The 18044-nt window shown below is 45.2% G+C and overlaps 1 protein-coding gene across 1 annotated transcript in view; it reads right to left on the reverse strand.

Moving 5' to 3' along the window:
* Positions 1 to 16024, reverse strand: part of cicb (capicua transcriptional repressor b) — a 42171-nt gene extending 26147 nt beyond the window's left edge. The window contains exons 1-2 of the mRNA XM_072393937.1: positions 15789 to 16024; positions 5975 to 9972 (exon numbers count right to left, since the gene is read on the reverse strand). Coding sequence (XP_072250038.1) covers positions 5975 to 9833 — 3859 coding nt within the window. The 5' untranslated portion in view covers positions 9834 to 9972; positions 15789 to 16024. The remainder of the gene's footprint in view (positions 1 to 5974; positions 9973 to 15788) is intronic.
* Positions 16025 to 18044: the final 2020 nt, after the last annotated feature.

Genomic DNA, 18044 nt, shown 5'->3' on the forward strand with positions numbered 1-18044 from the left:
ATGCACGCATGTGTCTACCCCCCAATTACATCTGTCAAACGCCACGTGACTTTGCACAGGAAACTTTTCCTCCACCCCTTTACCTACACTGGCACTAAGCAGGCGGAGCACCGCCTTCGCTCACTCTCCTATCCCTTCTCTCATCCCTTAATTCATCTTCCACCCCTGTGCTCCACGTCTCTCCCGCCCACAACCAACCATTTGCTTCGTCCAATTATAACTCGATCTACCAGTCCTTTGCAGTTACCATGGCAACAGCTATGTTGGGCACAGGTTCCCGATCTCGCCCGCGGTCACCGGTCTGCCGCTGACCACCACACACTGCCTCAAGACAAACCAAACAAAGTCATTTTTAGATGGCGCACAGACGCTGTCAGGGACGGCGTTTTGGGACACAAACAGGAGATTCTTTTTTTTTTAAGACGCTCGCTAATGTGAATTTCACCGATTATAAAGAAAAAAACTGCCTCCTCATCCTTCCTTTAGCATTACAAACACCTCCATCATGGAGTACTCAGCAGGCTGAATGTGTTGAGAATCAAATGGAGACTTTCCACAGTCTGTGGCTTTATAAGCAGGCTGATCGATGCTTAACACATCAACAGATAATCAGCCATGAGGGAAAACGGGAAACACAAACTTAAGACCACTGTTCGGAGAACCAGATCCCTCAAACCAGTGAACGAAGGAATTTGTAATGTAAGCTCTTGGCCATCTGGGGGCACTACTAGCCTGCAGATAAATGGCTCACTAAAGGCAGCAGCAGAAAACTGTGCAAAGACCGTGGAACTACAGATGAGAGCAAAGGAAAGGAGGAGAGTGGGATCAAGGAGGGAAAAGAGATTCACAAGCAAAATACGAACTAGTTTGCAAACTTGACAACATCAGGAACACATGAAAATATGATCTCCTCAGAGCAAAAATGAATTTGAATTTGAATTTAAGTTTACAAGCATGCGCTCAAAGTCTTGGAACCACCTCAGACTGAGAAATCCCACTGCACCAGTGTATTTTGACAATCTCCACCTTGAATGCTTCACCCAGTAAGAACCTGGATTATCACCGCACATGACTTTAGTGGTAATTCTTGAGGGCTTCACGTGTGCTTTGGTGCCAGTCTAGATGGCTGTGAGATCCAGATGTGGTTGTTGCCATGGCCAGGGAGGATATGCAGGGGCTTTATAAGCGTTACGTAAAGCAGGGGCGGGAGGGAGCGGGGATGTTATTCCCGGGTATCCGTATCCGGGTAGACCAGGATGAGAAGAGCCAAGTGGAAAGGAGGGGAAGCAATGGCGCTGCAATGCGATGAAGGGAAGGGTTAAAAAAAAGTGCCACAATCCCTTTATAAAAGAAAATCTCAAATATGAGATGGAGGAAGGCGGGAGAGCCAAGAAAAAGATGGATCCAGGTGTGAAAAAGTGTACTTAAAGGAGAGTGAAATGTTTACTCAGTGTTTCCCTGCTGTGGGAGCATGTTTCTGTGAGACAAGAGACAGAGAATTATCCATTCTTCATAATGTATAAAGCCTGTATTGCAATTTTTCTTTCAATCATTTCTAGTTGTTGGATATTGACACTATAGCAACGGCAAAAACATGTACATACATATATATATATATATATATATATATATATGTATATATATATATATATAGCCAATGACCATGCAGCACAAAATCTGAGATGCCAGGCATTTTTACTGAGAGGCTATGTGAAGAAAGCTGGTGTTTCTGAGGGTTTGAATACAACAAAGCAAACGCATGACAACAAAGACAACACACACACCTTCTTCACTGGCTTTCAGAGGTGGGCCGAGGAAAGTTGCCGAGCAAGAACAATCGCTCTCAATAAATGTAAAAAAAAAAAAAAAAGAAAGTTAAGTGTTTTCTGAAATAGTGCTAATAACAAGGATCTTAATCTTTCAAATGAGCACTTCGCAGGAACTCGAACTCTTTGGTCACTGAATAATTTAGAGGAAACCCTCCGATTATCCAAGATCGTCTCTTGTTGTCCGGGAATGTTGACTAAAATGCCCGAGTCGCAATCAGAGGGAGCCCTCAGTAACATGCTGGTGAGTAAACACATGTGAGCGTGCAGAAGTTCCTCCTCTCTCAGTGAAAAGTGCACACGTGTCCCCCACACACACACACACACGCACACACACACACACAGGGGGGGGGGGGCTGCTATTTCTATCTGTGAATATTCTGTGTTATGTACAAGCTACATCAGTGTGATGTTTGCTTTGTTGCCATGGCAACAGACGTTCGGCTCTCACACATCATATCCGGTACTCAGTGATTGACACTTTGTTACTTGGTCGAAAACACATGCACACACACACGCACACGCCCCGCAGGCAACGCGCACGTGACATCGTGCATCTCATCGTCTCATCCTTCGGCTCGTCCGCAACAGTTTTCACCCCTTGTTCCTTTCAACAGTTTATTTTGTTTTTAAAGTGCGTCACAGCGTCAGCTTAACTCAATCAGGGGACTGCTGTGTTATTTCTGAGTGAATTAACAAAAACGCTGCATATCAAGGTGTATGTGTAGGATTATGCTGCAGGGAGGAGAGGAACAACCCACCGTCTACCTGCCTTTGAACCGTGTGTCGATGAACCTGCGTCTTCGTCTCACATATCATGGACTCTTTGTCTTTTCAGACACTAACCACACACTTTACTATACGATCTATAAGTTGCTGGAACAATGCCGCTTTGATGAAAGATCAGCTTTAATTGCACCTATTTTTTTTTTTTTTTTAACCCATGAGACTTTTTTTTTTGCTTCTAATGAAACAAAACTTCCGACGTGACCGAAGAAACACTTTGTGTGAATTGTAATTAATCCTGTAATTGTTAGGTTTTTAGATTATTTTTAAATAACTTCTTTCCAAAGCCTGATAGATGTCAAAGCGTTTCCTTTTCCCTGAACAATTTGCTGTCATTGCTGAGTTGGCAGCACACACACACACAGGAGAATAACTGGAGAAGATGTGTCAGTGTTCTCACCGACACGTCAACACACGTGTCCTTTTTTCTTTGGAATAAATCAGATCAAATTTGTGCTGATGCTGACACTCGATGTGGAACTATAGTTTTTACCATTACACAACTATAAGCCCATATTTATACTGTTCATATACTTCAAGCTCAGCAAGTGTTGACATTATTTGTGCACATGGTCGTGTTTATTCCTGCATCAACTTAGCCTTAATTTCTTAAGTATATCTTTTTGGCAAAATATTCAGTCAAACAACACTAAAACTTAAAAAAATAACACCGGCGGGTATCGATTGCTCGTATTTTGCGAGCTGAAAAGAACACTGACACAAACCATGTCCATTTAGAAACATGCTAAACATGTGATTGCACCGCGTGTGCTCTTCACAGCCAAGAGTGCACGCACTCACACAAAGAGGTGCTATTCATTCATTCATTCATTCATTCAGCGTCCTTTCAGCCGCAAAGAAGGGGATTTGAGGACGGACCGTACACTCGACATGACAGCGCTCCACTTCCCTTCCCTGACCACCTCTTTCTCTCACTCTCATGAACGTCCACACAGGGAGAAGTCTTCAAAGACAGAGGGCAAAAGGTGACGTGAATCATACTGATGGAGATGATACATCGATACATAACAGAACTGAGAATGAGACTCTTATTTCCAGCTGATGATGAATAATGCTCTCATACACACACACACACACACACACACACTACAGTACGGCAAATTCCCCACACAGGAGTTTGAAAAACAACTTCTTCACACACCCACACGACACATAGAAATGTTCAGTGTATAATCCACAGACACACACACACACACATTGAGAATTAACCCACTTCGGCATGGCAAGCCCGGGAATCTGCTCACACCTCGCTTTACTCCATCGTCACATGAATCACTATAAAACAAATAAACTCGGGAACATACACACGGCCAAAGTCAGCAAGAATAGTTTGTTGTGAGTAAGAAAAACAGTTGCTCGGGTCCAGAAGTTGACCCCCCCCCTCCACACACACACACACACACACACACAATAAGCATGTTGATCGGTGAAAGATTTAAAGTTCTCCTTTCATATCTTTTTGTTCGAGCTTTTTAATTCACACGTATTTCCTCATTCTCTTTCTAAACCCTTTTTTTCTCTCTCTGTAAAACATTCAATCTAAAACAATCCTCTATTCATTTTCACAACAAATTCATGCTGTTGCTCTACATCTCGGCCTTAAAGTGAAGTATGACTGTTACTGCTCATCCTCTGAATTCCTCTCTGTGATGACTGGAAATATAAGAGGGACTCTCCAATATCGACAAAGCTAATCCTTTCTAATGTAGAGACTAATCCCTATGGAAAACACAAAAACACTGCAGCTTGCATGTCAGTGCATATAGTTTCTCCCTCTCGCACATACTCTGAGACACACGCAGCGATTATTTTTTGCCCCTTTTCCCCCCCATTCACAATTAAAACCCAAACTATTCAATAATTACTTACAAGTCTGTTCAAATCAAATTAACAGTGTTTGGCTGTATCATCGAATTAACTGATCATCTACTATTTGGTCCTAAATTCTGTTTGATACACAACGTAAAACTCCTCCGACACGCAAAGCTCTGTTTCCCTTTGAGTTGTTGGACTGGATCATTTGTACTTTTTTAGGTGAAATATAAGTTATCAGAAAGGGATTTCAACAAGCCTGGTACTGTCCAGGTGAGTCACAGGTGCTGGTTGCAGGGCTTACACAGGTCATGTGACCTGCATTAACATTTGGTGAGTGTTAGCAGCAGACTGGAGGTTGGAGGGGTGGCCATATGGAACAACTGCATGCTGGCTAACGGGAGCCTCTTTCACTGGGCATCGGTACACACAGATCATGGCATGTTCATGCGAATCTAACCCTCTGTTACGCTGCGGGTGCGTTATCACATGAAACCAAAACACTTTCTATAGCTTTTTGACGCTTTTTTCAAAGCAGGAAAATGTGTTTTTAGGAATGAACACTTGGCTGAGATATATTTTAAGTATAAAACATTTAAATATGATGTAGAGAAAGAAATTCTAAAGCAAATTCACTACTCTTTGCTGCTTAATAAAGAAATGTCATTCTGAAATGACAGCTTTAAAAAAACTCTTGATTCCTGTGTTTGTGTGTGTCTCAGAGTTTAATTGTTTATATTACTTTAACTAAACTAACAATAATGTATCTTTCTTCATTACTTTTCTTAAAATCTACCTGAACAAATACTGTGTGAGTCAGTTTCTGATTAAAGGAATTATCGTCATCTTATTCAGAAATGCTGGTTAAGAAATGGTTCAAAGCCCATAAACGCAGCATTTCAGTCCGACCTGTGCTGACTCTGTGTGTGTGTGTGTGTGTGTGTGTGTGTGTCAGCATCTGACACACACCACAGAGTCACACTACTTAAAAAAAATACCTGTAAAAAGGCTAAAGTAAATTCTTATGATAACTGATGCTAACTAAAATAATATATATTGTTTGGATAATGTACAGTTAAATTCAAACAGCCGAATAAATATTTATTACTTATTTATATACTGACATACACAGAGAGCTCTTAAACTCTTAAACTACTAGAAAAACATTAGCTTGAAATAATTATGACTAATTAAAGTAAAAAAATGTCTATTTAGTATGTTTTTAATTTGTAAATACAAAGCTGAAATTTCAAATGTCATGCAGGCGCTACATGCTACATATTTCAAAAAGTCCACTTTCTTGATATTTTGTGTGATTATTATTCGCTTTAAAATGTAATGCATTTTTCAACTTATTGTGCTTGAAAATGATCTTTTATTACCTACATTTTATCATTTACAATATGCATTTTTTAAAAATAAGTAAATACTTTAAATGGGATTATTGAACATAGCTTCCGGTATCAACTAAGGCTTCTCCTCATTCCCTCAAAGTAACCGCACACCCACACAAAGGCACCGACTCTCACCTGTACCAGGACGTCCCATGATGATGTCCTTTCGAGGAACCGGGTGCAGACTTTCCGCTGGCAGGATCAGGGGCAGCAGAGCCGTAGGAGAGGGGTGACAGGGAACTGGCTGCTGGACCTCCCCACCGAACCCGGTGCCCCTGCTGTCCTCTCGTTCCCCAGAGCTGTCCGTGCTACTTGGAGCTGGAGCCGTGGCTGCTGTGCTGACAGTAACTGACAGGGCCTGCAGGGGGGTGGCAGGGGTGTCAATGGGAGGCAGGGAGGACGGTGTTGGGGACACAAGCACCAGGGTTTGGGCTGGGCTACGCAAGAGGACGGTGCCGTTGGGCACTGTGGCTGCAGCAGCATTAATTGGGACGGGAACCTGGAGGCCAGGGACTGGCTGAGGGGTGAGGGGGGGTAGGGCGATGTCTTTACACAAGGTGTTATCTAGCCCTCCGTCATTTCCACCCCCTCCTCCTCTTCCCAAGGGAGACTCTGTAAATTTTGCCAGTGGGACTTCGGGATTCCTCACAATAACAGGGGAGTCCCGCAGCGTCTGTTGGGATACAGGAACTACACGACGAGGCCCTCCATCCGTGGTGAGAGCGGGAGGAGTTGGGGACACCAGCAGAGGAGGAGGGGAGACAGCGGTGGAGGATGGGGGTCTGCTGGAGGAGGGGGTGGTCACCCCTTTGGGTCGGGAGAACGTGGGTGTGTGCGTGCGGGAATGTGAGGAAGGTGTTTGGGGGGACAGCACCCTGAAAGAGTTGTTGAGGTCTCCCTGCTCCAACTCTGTTTTCGGTGTGTAATCGTGGTGGTGTGAGGGCAGAGGTGGTGGTGGGGGTGCATCTGCTTTTCGCTTACTGGGACTCATGGGGACTGTAAACGTCAGGTTACTGTGGAAGGAGGGCTGGATGCCCGAAGTGTGTCTCTCCCTTTCTCCTCCTCCAGTCGTTGTCTTACTGCCCCCTCCCCCCCCTCCCCCCGTGCCACTGGGCTGCCTGTGCCTCCGGTGTTGCAGGACCGGTGAGGCAGTAATGGGGGAGAAGTTGGCCGGCCTGAAACCGAACAGTGGAGAGGGTGAGGGAGAGGGGGCAGGGGAAAAGGGCGACTGGTTGGAGATGGGGGAGAAGGACGGGGTGCCAGAGCGCGAGCTTCCTAATGACACAAGCATGGTGGCAGCCTCACACTCATCTAAGTCAAACCGTGACGACAGCTCATGCGGGAGGAGGGACGGGAGGACCAAACGGGGTCTGGAGTCTCCTCTGCTACTGGCCTCACTGCTCTCTCTTGATGTGTCGTCCCACTCAAACTCACTACTTGCTCTCCCCCGAAGGTCAGAAGGTGTGACTGTCCCTGAGCTGCTGCCGCCTCCTCCCCCCCTCTCTCCACCTGCTGCCTCCATCTCTTTGGTCCTCATGGATAAATGTCTAGAGCAGTACCCTCGACGCTGAGACTCCTTCATACAACCCTCCCTGGAGCACAGCCTCCTCCACTGCTTCCCATTGAACTTCTTACGGATACCATTAGGCGTGCACACAACATCGCCCTTCTTGTATTTCTGCTGAGCCAATGACAAAGGAGTCCTGGAACGAGAAGAGGTAGAGGAAGACCCCACACCAGATGTGGGAGTCGGGGTTTGGGTGGGAGTGGTCTTGGACAGAGGTAGGTTTGAAGGGGTGTTGTTCATTTCAGAGCCTAAGGAGGCATGGGATGGGGGTGGCTGAGGACAGGCTATGGTAGAGAGATGTTGGGGTCCGAGACCTTGCACCACAGAAAGGTGTGGCGAGGAGAGAGAGTAGCCACCAGACTTGGAGACAATTGTCCTGTGCTGAGTGGTTCCAGAATTTGGTTTTGGGCCAGTGGTGTGTCCCATGTTAAAGCGAGACACCTCAACGTCTTCCTCTGGAGTATTTGGCTGCTTCTGTCTTTCTCTGTCAGAGTAATTATCTCCACATCCGTGACCCGTGACGACCACTGCACTAGAAGTCACAGCGGAGGAATGGTTGGGTTGATGTGCACTTCCATAGGTATGAACTCCAGCAACTCCTTCATGTGAAAAACCATGACCCAACCTTGCTCCACCTCCCAGGACCCCCATTCCGATACTCAACTGACAGACCTCTCTCTCTACCTCCAGCTCCTCCCGCCTCTCCCGCTCCTCCCTTTCCCTCTCACGTTCTCTCTCCTTTGCCCTCCCACCATCTAAATGTGAGACCTCCCAGGGAGGGGTGAGCAGTCTCAGGCTCTGTCTGGACACCCACACAACCTGTCTGTTTACTTTCCTTTTCTCACTCTCCTCTCCCACCCCTCCATCCAGAGTTTCTCTGTCTTCACTCAGGAGCACCTGGTAAGGAAATGAGACACCAGGGTGGGGGTCAACCTGAGCAACAATCCCCTCTCTGTACAAGAGAGGACCCCCTTCTTCTCCAGCAAAGGGCACACATACTCGGGTCCCAACAGCCACAGGTGCAATGCCAGGTGGGGGGGCATCTAAAATGAACTCCACGGTGCTCTCAGCCTTTGTCAATGATGTCATCATCGTTTCACCATGAAAAGGATATTTAACGAGGGTCTCGCCTCCTTGGAGCTGAACTTCAACCGTACCACCACTCACCCTGCGCACCACCCCTTGTTTAAACACAGGAGATAAGAGGCATGAGTCTCCGTTGTTGGGAACCTCAACACCGGCCTCCGCGGTCCTTTTTGTTTGGCGAGCCAGCACTCTCTGGTTCTTCATGCCTTTAGCCAGAGCTTCAGCCAGCCCGTCTGAGAGACTGACCTCTTTAGGGTGTGCGTTATGGAGCGGAGCTTGGATGTGGGAGCTCTGGTGAAGGTTTGGTCCTGTTGCTTCCATCACATCCATGTCGGCTGAGTGCTCACTGGCTGTATCGGTGGAGGAGGAGCGCACTGAGTTTGGGGCCCCCTCCGATTCATTTTCCCCAGCTTGGGGCTCTTTTTCCTGGGAATCTGCTGTCCTGAGGGTTATATCCTCCTTAGAGTGTAAATGGTTTGCTTCTGTAGCTTTACTGTCCATTGTTAGCACTGATGGCGGATTACCTGAGCAATTATTACTTCTACTATTACTGCTGTTGATATAAGAATTATGACTCCCAGCACAACTGTTACTACTGCTTGTCATACTGTTAATACCACTTGTAGTGTTACTGTTTGTACTGCTATTGATGCTCACATTAATGCCTTTATTAATGCTATTACTTATGTTGTCACTATTCTTTAAATTATTATTGGGAGTCTTCACACTATCACTGCTTTTGCTGTTGATGTTGCAGTAACTGTTAAGTATGAGTGCAGGGGTAGAGCTGGAGGTAGGAATGCTAGTCATGACGACACTTGCATTGTTAGCAAAGTGCTCATAGGTGTATTTTTTCTTGGGCACACGAGCCTTAAATGTGGCTGTTTTCCTGCTAGAGACTGAGCCTAAACTTGGGCTGTGATTGGGTGCTCGGGGGGGTGCAGTTATGGAGAGCGGCGCTGAGGCAGAGGTAGGAGATGCTACGGAATCAGTGGGCATGGTACTGTTTCCGTTCGTGCCCACCATCTTTTCCTTTTCTGTCTTTTCCTCTGCTTTGTTTCCTTCATTCTTATGTGACTCCACAGGTGTCCCCGGCTCAACAGGCTCCTCCCTCGTGTTGACATTGCTGTTTGCGACTGGCTCCTCATTAGAGTTGGCGGCTGTGGGTGGGGCGTGTTTGCGTTTAGAAGAAGCGTTGGGTGTGTGCTGTGCGTTTTTGACAAGCGTCTCTTTCTTGACTCTTTTGGGGTCTTTCTCCTGATGAGCAGTCCCCCTCCTCCTTCCCCCTCTGCCTCTGGTTAACGGGGGAGAACGTCCTCTGTTTTTCTTTAACGGCCTCATCTCTTCCCTGCCGATTACAAAGTGCTGCAGACTGTGTGGCGCTCCTCTTTCACACTTTTAAGGCACTCCTTATTTTCTCTATTATCCGCCACTTTTTCTTCTCCCCTTTTTGCTGCCTCTCGTTTCTCTGCAACGCAGCCTGCAAAGGAAGATGGAGAACCACAAGACAGGTGGTCATTCATTGTCTTCATGATCAAAAAGTGCTGAGAACAAAATATGACGTCATACCTGGAAGTGCACTACACTGCACTGCTCGCATTGGCTCAGTAATATGAAGTATGCTCTCATGCCTGATTCATGTGCATGCATGGATGTTGTGTGCTTATCTTAAAGTATACACCAAATCTGGATCTAAACGTTACAAATGCCAACATTTAAAAAGATTATTACTTAACCCCCTTAATGCCCCTTTGATTTATTAGCATTTTTAATTTCCTTGGTAGAGTCAGTGGTCTTTAACACTGATTTGAGAAATTATTTCATGGAGAAAGTACCAAAACTTGAAAAGGCAATGGCAGAACAAATGCTCACTTTTAGCATTACACACATATATCCAGTGGTAGAGTTGGCTCAGGCAGAGTTACTTAAGATAAGATAGTATAGTCACTGAAACACGAACTGTACAAAAGGGCAAAGCAGGACATGAAAGGGTGAAAGAAAATAATATTGTTAAAATAAAACATTTCTAATCTAAAACATAATCTAATCTGATCAATAATCTTCTCAAGAGCTTATCATAGCATTTACAAAATAAAAACATCAAATAAAATGTATGTCTTTTGATATCTATGATGAGTGTTTGATTTGCTTTTCGGGTTCTTGCGCAACGGGGTCATGGTGAAAACAGAGAGAGAAAAAAGACGCTCAAAATGAGCAAAAGAAAAAAAGACAGAGAGCAAAAGAAAAAGGAAAAAGAAATGTCCACATAAAAAGTCACACGCTACAATTTGTTTAAGAGGAGAAAGTGCTTTCTCTTTATCTAACAAACACACACACAAGTGTTGTAGGACAGGTCGCCTGATCTTTCCTCTGTTCTCCCTCCAGCAACTTCAACATGCGACAGCGTAGCTTTCTCACGCTATGTATTATGGACCCAATGCTGCGTGATCAACTCGGGAACGAACACACCATTTATTTTGACTCCCATCAGAGGGAAATAGCTGGCCGTGGTGTGGGTGAGGTCACCGTTACAACATGAGTGGAAGAAAGAGAGGAGTACACGGCTGTTTGGGTGTTTGATCACACAGGCTGTTCTTGTGTAGTCAGTGGGAATTTCCACAGTCATTCTAGCACTCGCTCCCTGGCTCCCTCTCACTCTTTCTCGATGTCTCAGTTATTCACAGTCGCCTTTTGTCAATGTCACACTGATACTTACACACACACACACACACGCACTACAACAAAAAGACAATATAATTGGAATAATCTGCCTTGGTAAGATACGCCCAAAACGAGAGAAATTAAAAGGCTGCCACGGGATCAGGCGCACTCACTGATGCAAGATTACAGGCTAAATACAACAGACACACACACAGTCAGACAGCGGCACTTACACACTCACACACACTCATACGTGCACTCCTCCATTAGGCTCAGCAACTCATCCACATTTGCAAAAACGCCTGAATTCTTACGAATGCAGAGAGAAACACTTGCACGCCCATTCATGCAGCGCACACGTGCACGTTTCCTGTCCTGACTGTGGAAAAGTTTGTCACGCTCTCATAAGGTGACCTTGTTATTAACTGTTTAACGACAACAATATAAACGAGTAACCCACCAGTTCCACTTCCTGCCGTGCAAAAAAAAAAAAAAAGCATCTCTCTCCGGACTCGAATGACTAATAAACAACCCGAGTCTTTCACACAAACATCTCTGCCTCGCTGTAAAAGCAAGCTTTAATTGTCATTGCTGCTCAGCTTTACAACCCTTGTTTTCATCATTTTGTTAGATATTGTCAATGCACAGAGCCGAAACAGACACAAACGATGGTTCTTACTCTGTAAATTCTGCAGATGCCTACACAAGTTGCAGGCTATTCTGTGATGTGTTCTGCAGATGCACAGATATGAAAACACAGCCCCGTTTATATCTGTTCGAGTCTATAAATCTGCTCCCAAAAGCAAACGGCAGAAGTTAGTTTAATTCAACATATATGTGTGATGGAGAATATTTTCTGAAATCTCTGTTAAATGAGTCACATAATGAGGCTTTTTATCAGTTCAAAATACTAGCAGACCATGCAGTGTGTCACACTCCTTTAGCAAGTCCTAAATAAAAGGAAATATGCAACAAAATGCGTTACGTACTCAGCTTCTAATTCCATCAATTTATGTAAAACGATTATTATAGTTGACTAAGCTGTCAAGCCCTGACAAACCATGGAAAATGAGAGATAAACAACTCTCGACTGCAGGAATGTACCCTTCCAGAACCAGACCAAGTACCCCTTCATTAGAGCTGACGCCGAGGCCTGGACAGGGACTGCTGGTCCTGCAGGCTTACTGGGAAAGACAGGAAGGAGTCAGAGCCACATGGCTGACTGACTGGTTGACTAAATGACTCGCAAGGATCTGATCTTAGCTTAGAAAAATGCATTTGGTCGTCCTTGTGGCCTCCGAAAATGCTCTCAGCTTTGACTGATAAGCCAGTGTGTGGCATGAGTGTGTATTCCTGTTTGTCAAACTGTGCGGGAACTGGACGACACAACAGACTATGTACACAACAATAAGATAACAGAGGAGTTTTAGACCTTTCTTCGTGTTCAGAAGTTGGTCATCTATGCAAGTTTGCACACGAAAAAAAGGCTCATGAGCCTCTGTGATTCCAAATCTAACCGTGGAAAACCTTTCATATTTTCAAATCAGGTCCAAATGTCCTGATAAAACACACGTTAGGACAAAAAAGACACCAGTTGTAAACTAAATTATGGGGGAAAATGCATTCATTTGTGCATGTACTGCCTTGAATTCCCCCCGTTGCCATGTAATGAAGGGCAGACAAGTGAAACGTTTCACATGTTTTAATCCTTCCCTGAAAGAACAAAAGCACCACACACACCGTGCGCTCGATGAGCGTCCCTGAAATCAAAAATAACTGCTGACCTTTAACTCTTAGTGTTTGTTCAATACAATCCGGCGTGTAAAAAAAAAAAAACAGCTTTAATTCTAAATATCTGCTGTTTTAATGCAAAAGTTGAAACATCCTGACTTTTCTCTCAGTTGAATGTGGACGCAGCTGGTGAGAACTCTGTCATAATTTGGGTAATTCACGACACCATCCAGCATTAAAGGTGGTTAGAGGTGAGCTATTTGCTGATCAAAAGCTACTGTAAATCATGAATACACAGATAATGAGAATCTCCATGGTGCCGGACTGGACTCCCTCTTAAACAGCGAAAGAGTGCCGTTTTACCCAATAAACATACATGAGCACGAAATGTAACCCTACTCCGCAGCAACACCCGAATTGGCACACACACGAAATGCTCTCCCTGGAATTTACAGTGCAGTCATCCATATGCTGTAAAAATCTCCCTTGACCCCATATATATCGTCACACACCCACGGCATCACCGTGCCACGTAAACACTCATCCACACTCACAAATGCAGGAGCTCACAGCATAAGTTTAGCGTTTAAAATAGATGAAAACTAGTCTCTAAATTTCAAGGTTAAAAATGCACATTTTCAAGCAAAGAAGCTCTTTCCTGTGGCTGTTTTAAGTGTGTGGACACAAACGCCAGACACACGCAGACGCTTTGACTCGTCATTCTTGAGTAGTTCTTATCGCAGTGTTGCCACAAGAAAATTAAACTGTACAGTATTTATAACACGTCTATGCCACTCTAATAAGCCTCCACCTTGATGCCAGTTTAAGCAGTTAGTGACAGAGAATTTAGCCCTGTGCCCCACCGCAAGATGGCACAGGACCTGTGTGTGTCTGTGTGTTTGGGGGGGGGGGGGGGGGCACTGGAGCTACTTATAAAGGTGTAAAGGAGTGTATACAGCTGTGTTCAGGTTGTGTCTACCTTGCTCAACGCTGCCTTTGCACCATATGTCAGGGAGAGACCGTACGTAGACACACTGCAGCTCATCCCTCTCCTAAAAGCATTTTATGGGTGTCTGTATGGGCGCAGGGCTGCAGTGACGGGGACAGCGATGGAGAAGGGAGAATGTGCGATGGTACAGAAGAAGAAGAGGCAGAAGACAGCAGAGCGGCCGTGACAGTGAAGCCTGCCGTGGCCCTCGTACTCTTCGGCACGGCAGGGCGGCTTTGCCCTTAACTGGGTCACCGGGGAACACGCTCACAACATGAAACAGCAAAAAAAAAAAAAAGACAACATACTGTCTGCAGCACATGCAGGCTTTTGTTTGTATGCACATGAGTGAGTGGGAGGCGACTGCACAAATAACATGACACGAATAAAAGAATATGGTGCTGAGGTATTTTAGGTGCAGCAATTGGGCGAGCTGTTAAGTGTGTGTATGAAAGTGTTTGTTATGGTGAACATCCATTATGACGTATTAAATCTAGTGGCTGCTGTTGAGAGGATGGATGCATTTACCATACGAATAAAAGAGAAACACGAGGCCTGACATTTGTGCACTTAGGCCAGTACTGATCCAGAGTTTGTAGCATGGATCAGAGGTGACTGTTCCTGCTTGGGACCAAATGGCAGATCTGCCAATGCCACATCAACGGCCAGCTGCTCAACAAGCCATGCAAAGCCACCTACACCATCAGCACCACACAAGAGCAATAATGAGGATATGAGGAATGCATGCCACCGTGGAAATGAGCATGACAGATGAGGACACCAGAAGTCCAAATGTCAAAAACAAGCATTCAGTTCCTATCAGTAGATCACCCCCTAAAGATAAATATAACAAAACTGAGGGAGGGGAGAAAAACTGCCCTGTCAGGGATGTCAAGGGTGCATCGACACTAATTGCACGGATAGCAGAGCAGAAAAGTGGAGTGTCGGCGGGGGAAAAGCCGAGAAAACACCGACTGCATCCCTGGCTTCTTTGCGCTGATCTCTGTGAGTACTACGAGAGGCGCTACACAATGTCAAAGGAGTATTACGACTCGAGGCTGTCAGGCGGTCTGCCTTGCTGTAGGATCCTCGGTAACCAACACAAACAACCGGTTTCAAGTGACGTTTTAATAACCCAACAAAACAGGCCCTGATTTTTTTCCTCTTTTTCCCCTCCTCATACGGTGATGTTTGGCATGCAAATACTCACTTCAGGTGTACACACAAGCACTCCGGCGACGCTTCCTTATTGTTCCCAAAAAGGACACTGCGTGCATAATATGTAAGAAAACTTGGAAAAAGCAGGAATCTTCTCGTGTTTCGCTCTAGTAAGCAGCTCAGTAACATTAGTAGTAGTGGTGGTTGTAGTAGTCGTAGTACGCAACGGTAGCAGAAGATGCCCACATAATGACACGGTGAGCTCGAGCACAAGAAAACGGGATGTTATTCGCCCTCTTTTTTTCCATTTTCGCCCACGTCCATTTTATAAACAACAAATAAGCCTGCGTGGCTGTTAGTAAACATTTGGACTGCAATGCCGCAAATAGGTCGGTGTTTTTTACTACGCTAGCGCTGCTCCACGCGAAACTCGAAAACTAAGGTCAAGTAAAAGTGCTCCACGGTAGACACACTGTTGTAAAAACAACCGAGGGACGCTAGAATGTCTTTTGGTGGTGCGTGGGACTGCGGTAAAAACATTTCAGAAAGTTTTTAGGCTGTTACACTCCCACCCCTCCCCTTTCTCTCGGTTTTTCCTCGCCTCGCAAGCCTTGTCACTCCATTTCTCCGGACGGTAACGGAATAATCGACGACCGTTGGCAGTTGGTTCTTGTCTCGTGCTAACTCGTTGCTCCTGAAAATGAAAAATTCGTGTCAGTTGAGCTTCTCTGCCTCCTGCTAACTTAGTTTCAACTCACCAAAACAGAGCTTTTCCTCTCGCAGGAGAAAGATTTATGGTTTTATTTTGCAGATGAGGAGGCTCGTACAACTCTCGGTAACATCCGTTAGCTGTCGGCTTTGAGGACTGCGCGGACCGGATTCGCACTTTACTTTTCCTCCGCAAAACATGTCTTTCCCCCGCAGAAACTCAAACAAGGATATAAAAAACTATCGGTCTTCTTTTCCACTACAGTCACAAAATGGTGAATGAACCACTAACAGCTGGGCGAATTGACCAATGAGAGGTCCCTGACAGGTACAGTAGCCAATCAGCGTCGGCGCTACAGAGAAGAGGGCGTGACAGAGTGTCAAAGTCCACTTAACAGACAGGGGGAACCAGCCAATGGCGGTGGGGATGCTGAGCCAGACCGGTGTCCTGTCCCAAACTTTACAGTATCCAATAAGGGCTTTGGGAACCATAGGAACAGCATGAGGGAGGGTCGAAAGGAGGGAGCAAATTAATGTGAGCCAATTGAAAGGCACAAATGCCTCCTCCCCTTCTGAAAAGGAGTATGTTTACCATAATTGACAGCACAAGTGCCATCCCTGAGCAGACTGAGATAATGCATCAACTGCTCTGCTTTATCAGGTACAAGTTAGGATGAAACCACCACAGTCTGGTCATTTCTTCCCTGCGGTCTAATTTCTAAACTGTCTCTAATAGCGTTTTCATAATTTATTTCTTTTATCCTCTCTGCAAACACACTGGAAGCACTGACAAAGAGAGAAATGTGCATCAGTAAGTTTCGAAGATGATCTAAGCTCCAGTGGCGCAGCAGACGTACTGGTACCGCTTGCAAACCATTCTCCCTCTCACTTTTCTCTCAGCAACAGCCTCTTACTTTCACAGCTCTCAGCCAATCACGGGGCGGCATCCGGCTCGCTCTGACGTCGCTGATCTCTCCGCCCCGCCCACCGCAATGAAAGTGAACGGGAACCATCTCGGTTTACGTCACCTCACCGGCATGCGATTGGACAGGTGTGCCACGTCTCAAAGCCAATGGGCGCGCGCGACGATGATGTCATCGCTTGTGTTGCCACCAGCTGGACCAAGGGGGCGTGGTTTAGAGTAAACTCCGCTAACCCCATGTTTGCAACTTGCGGGCAGCGGTGGAAATGAACCTGTGTGCTGAGAACTGACTGAAAGATGTGTATCTTCGAGATGATGCCTCGCGTTAGAGGGTAACTCTGCACGTGTTGTTACTTTAATATATGACATGTGCACTGTCACCGTTAACTTTTGCAAAATCAAAGTTGAAACGACGCTACCTTGCAAAAGATATTGTCCATAATAGTAAACATTACATAATCGCCTGCTGCTGTGTAGTAGAATACCAGACTCATGCTGAGGTAGACAGCCGGGACCTGAAGGGGGCAGCGCCCCCTGCTGGTGTGTTCTGATGCCCGCATGCTGGGGCTCCAGCTCAGTGATGGGAGAAATGAGATGTGCGGGCCTAAAAACAGAAGAAAGTTCTGATTGGCTGAGCGCAGCTGTATATTTTGTAAGAGTATGCCAACCTCTTATGTGTGCTTGCCTGCATTTGTGCACGTGTACACGCGCGTGTGTAGAGGGAATACGAGAGGGAGAGAGGCGGTTGGAGATAGTGTAAATGCTGACGTGGAGTGACATCTAGTGGTAGTTGTTTAGTACTGCACGTGGGGACGACTTTGTTCCCCAAAAAGTTTTTCTCTTTTTATTCCACCGAATCACCGATTTCCACCCACAAGCAAACGCATTTTTATCTCTATTAAATAGTGTAATATTGGATAGGGACAAACTCCGCTTAATCAAGTAAATCTATGAAAAGTCGACATCACTCTATGAGACGTTACTGCCTTTTACTAAGTCAAAATTCAAAAGAAATCAGACAGTTCATTTAGCTTTATTGTATATTTTGCCATCTTTCTACATAACGCATTTAGTACAAAGGTATTAAAGCCACCAGATTATTAGCTTTAAGCCAGTAAAATGGAAGAGCTCCTTGATATACAGTAAGAATATCAAAGAAACTCATACGTATTTTTATAAGTAGGGAAAAGTTGGACACTAACCCAATGATTATATATTATGAATATGAGATTAATATACATAATGAATATGGGGACATTTGCTTTAATTTGACAGAATGAACCACTAAATTGGAGGAAGGTTTTAGAAATGACAGTTGTGTGACATCTGTTAATAGATCAAAATACTTATTTCTGTTACTTTAGTGAGAATCTTTCACAGGCAA

The sequence above is a fragment of the Leuresthes tenuis genome, unplaced genomic scaffold (genome assembly GCF_036924035.1).
Source record: "Leuresthes tenuis unplaced genomic scaffold, fLeuTen1.0.hap1 SCAF_10, whole genome shotgun sequence".
Classification (NCBI taxonomy): Eukaryota; Metazoa; Chordata; class Actinopteri; order Atheriniformes; family Atherinopsidae; genus Leuresthes; species Leuresthes tenuis.